Raw genomic sequence first — 2,084 nt, 5'->3', positions numbered from 1 at the left:
ATATATATATATATAATCAGTACGTATGTTGAAGAAATATTTGTGAAATTATAAATGTATGGCTATCAGTGTGGCTATTTTTAATGCATGTGTCCAGCTAGTGAGCGAAATAGTCTGCAAAATGCTGGTGATTGCGCTGTCATAGAAGTCAGTCAGTACTTCCCCATAAGTTTAGCGACGAATTATAAAACGAAAGGGAAGCTAATTTGTCATAGGGGCTTCGTTTTTTCCAACACATTTGGTCTTAATCTTAAAGTGACATGCACTATGAAGGCCAAAGGGCTGAACAAAGGGAAAAAGAGAGCTGCTAAATAGAGTTCCAGACTTTCTTTTTACATCATACATATCTTGTATGTGTCGAAGTATATTAGATATTGTTATTGTGCATTTCACCTAAGCAGTATGCATGGCAACTTTTAGACTAATTTGGATGACAAATTAAAAGCTGTAGAGTGTTTTTTTTTTTTAAATTGACTTCAACTAAGGTCGGCCATCTTTAACTGTTTTTAAATGGTTTATTGTTCCAGGCTTTAGGATGGGGCATTCTGTTGATCTTAATTATTCTGGCATTTCTGGCTCGCTCGCTTAAGCCTTGCTTTGACCAAACTGCCTTTCTACAAACACGCTACTGGAGCAACTACATTGATATCGAGCAAAAGATCTTTGATGAGACATGCTGCGAACATGCACGGGACTTTGCCCACAAATGTATCCTCCATTTCTTTCAAAGCATGCACAATGAAATGAAGGTAGCCAATTTTACCAAGAAGTCAGAGGATGAAGAAGACCACATCCATGGAATTACTGACAAGGAGCAGGTTAACAAACTGTTGAAATATTGGTACCAGAGTAAACCTCCACTTTCTATTAACTACCCAACTCAGCGACAACACATTAAAGGGAAAAGCAACGGCTGCTGCTTGGAAGATCATAAACAGACAGATGTGTAAATTCAGCTGATAATTTGTGTATTTGCACCATTATATCTATATTTCATAAAGTAAAGTAGTGGAGTAACCTGTGACAAACAGAAATAATCTTCCATTGTTCACTGATCCACCTTAACAGCTAAAATTAAATTAGCTATTGTTGTATAAATGCGCATACCAACTGATTTTGCTCTAATGTGTATTTCTTGCTTTTATTAGGCATGTAAGAATACAATTAAAAAAATGGAATAACAAAATTGAAATCAGAGCTGGCTGACCCTGCTTTTCGAGCACTGTAATTCAGTTGTGACTTGTAGAGTCATCAGTGAATCCCAAGTTGATTGCTTTGGCTGTTTCAATATTGTGTGTGCATTATTTTTGGAGACTTCCATATCGCACGGATGTTTTGGCACCAGAATCTTCAGCACAAAAGCATGTATACCATGCTTTGCATATGAGATACTTTGACTTGGATTTACCACAGCTCCAAAAAGAATATATACTTGGGGGTTTATTTACTTTCTGGTACATTTGCCAGCACATTCAGCAGGTAACATCCCCAATCAATAAAGTGAAACACATATTTCTAAAAATTATTAGGTACAAAAAAATGCCTCTAGTCAGGTGTACCAAATGAGTAGATTACTGTTCTGTACTGTACAATTCATAATTTTCTTTATACTGGATACTACAAATAGCACTGTGCTTCTGGCCCACTGCGACTCACACACACAGAAGCTTTTCACAGAATGCCTTGTAGTTTGTAAATTGGTTCACAGAACACAAGTTGACCTGTGAATGGCCAAGGGGTGGAGGGGGTGGATAAATGATACTAGGGCTTCTGTATATGAGAGCCAAAGCTCTTAAAGCTGCAGCAAGCTGGAAGTAAAGCGCAAGCAGTAGTAATGAACGTAAAGGAAATTATGAACTGTACAGAAAAGCGATCTGCTTTATTAGAAAACCTGGCTAGAGGGTTTCATCTGTTCTTCAGGGGGAAAATGTGGTTACCGTAACATTTGTCCTATTTACAACAGTGCAAATGTTATGCTCCCATTCCTTGCATATTCACTGAACAGATGATGGATCATTGCAATTGATAATGAAAATGCAATGATTCCCTACACAGAATGCTGGACATGGGGGCAAAGAGTGTTT

General features: G+C 37.6%; 1 protein-coding gene across 1 annotated transcript in view; it reads left to right on the top strand.

Annotated features, from left to right (window-relative positions):
- The window catches only part of CALHM3 (calcium homeostasis modulator 3), a 5,282-nt gene extending 4,332 nt beyond the window's left edge, over window positions 1-950 (top strand). The window contains exon 3 of the mRNA XM_018553401.1: window positions 528-950. Within this exon, the coding sequence (XP_018408903.1) occupies window positions 528-950 (423 nt within the window). The remainder of the gene's footprint in view (window positions 1-527) is intronic.
- The last annotated feature ends 1,134 nt before the right edge of the window (window positions 951-2,084 follow it).

Source organism: Nanorana parkeri, unplaced genomic scaffold, assembly GCF_000935625.1.
Source record: "Nanorana parkeri isolate BGI_ZX_2015 unplaced genomic scaffold, ASM93562v1 scaffold119, whole genome shotgun sequence".
In the NCBI taxonomy this organism is placed as follows: domain Eukaryota; kingdom Metazoa; phylum Chordata; class Amphibia; order Anura; family Dicroglossidae; genus Nanorana; species Nanorana parkeri.
The sequence above is the reverse complement of the archived record's forward strand: the minus strand, read 5'-3'. Positions and strand labels throughout refer to the sequence as shown.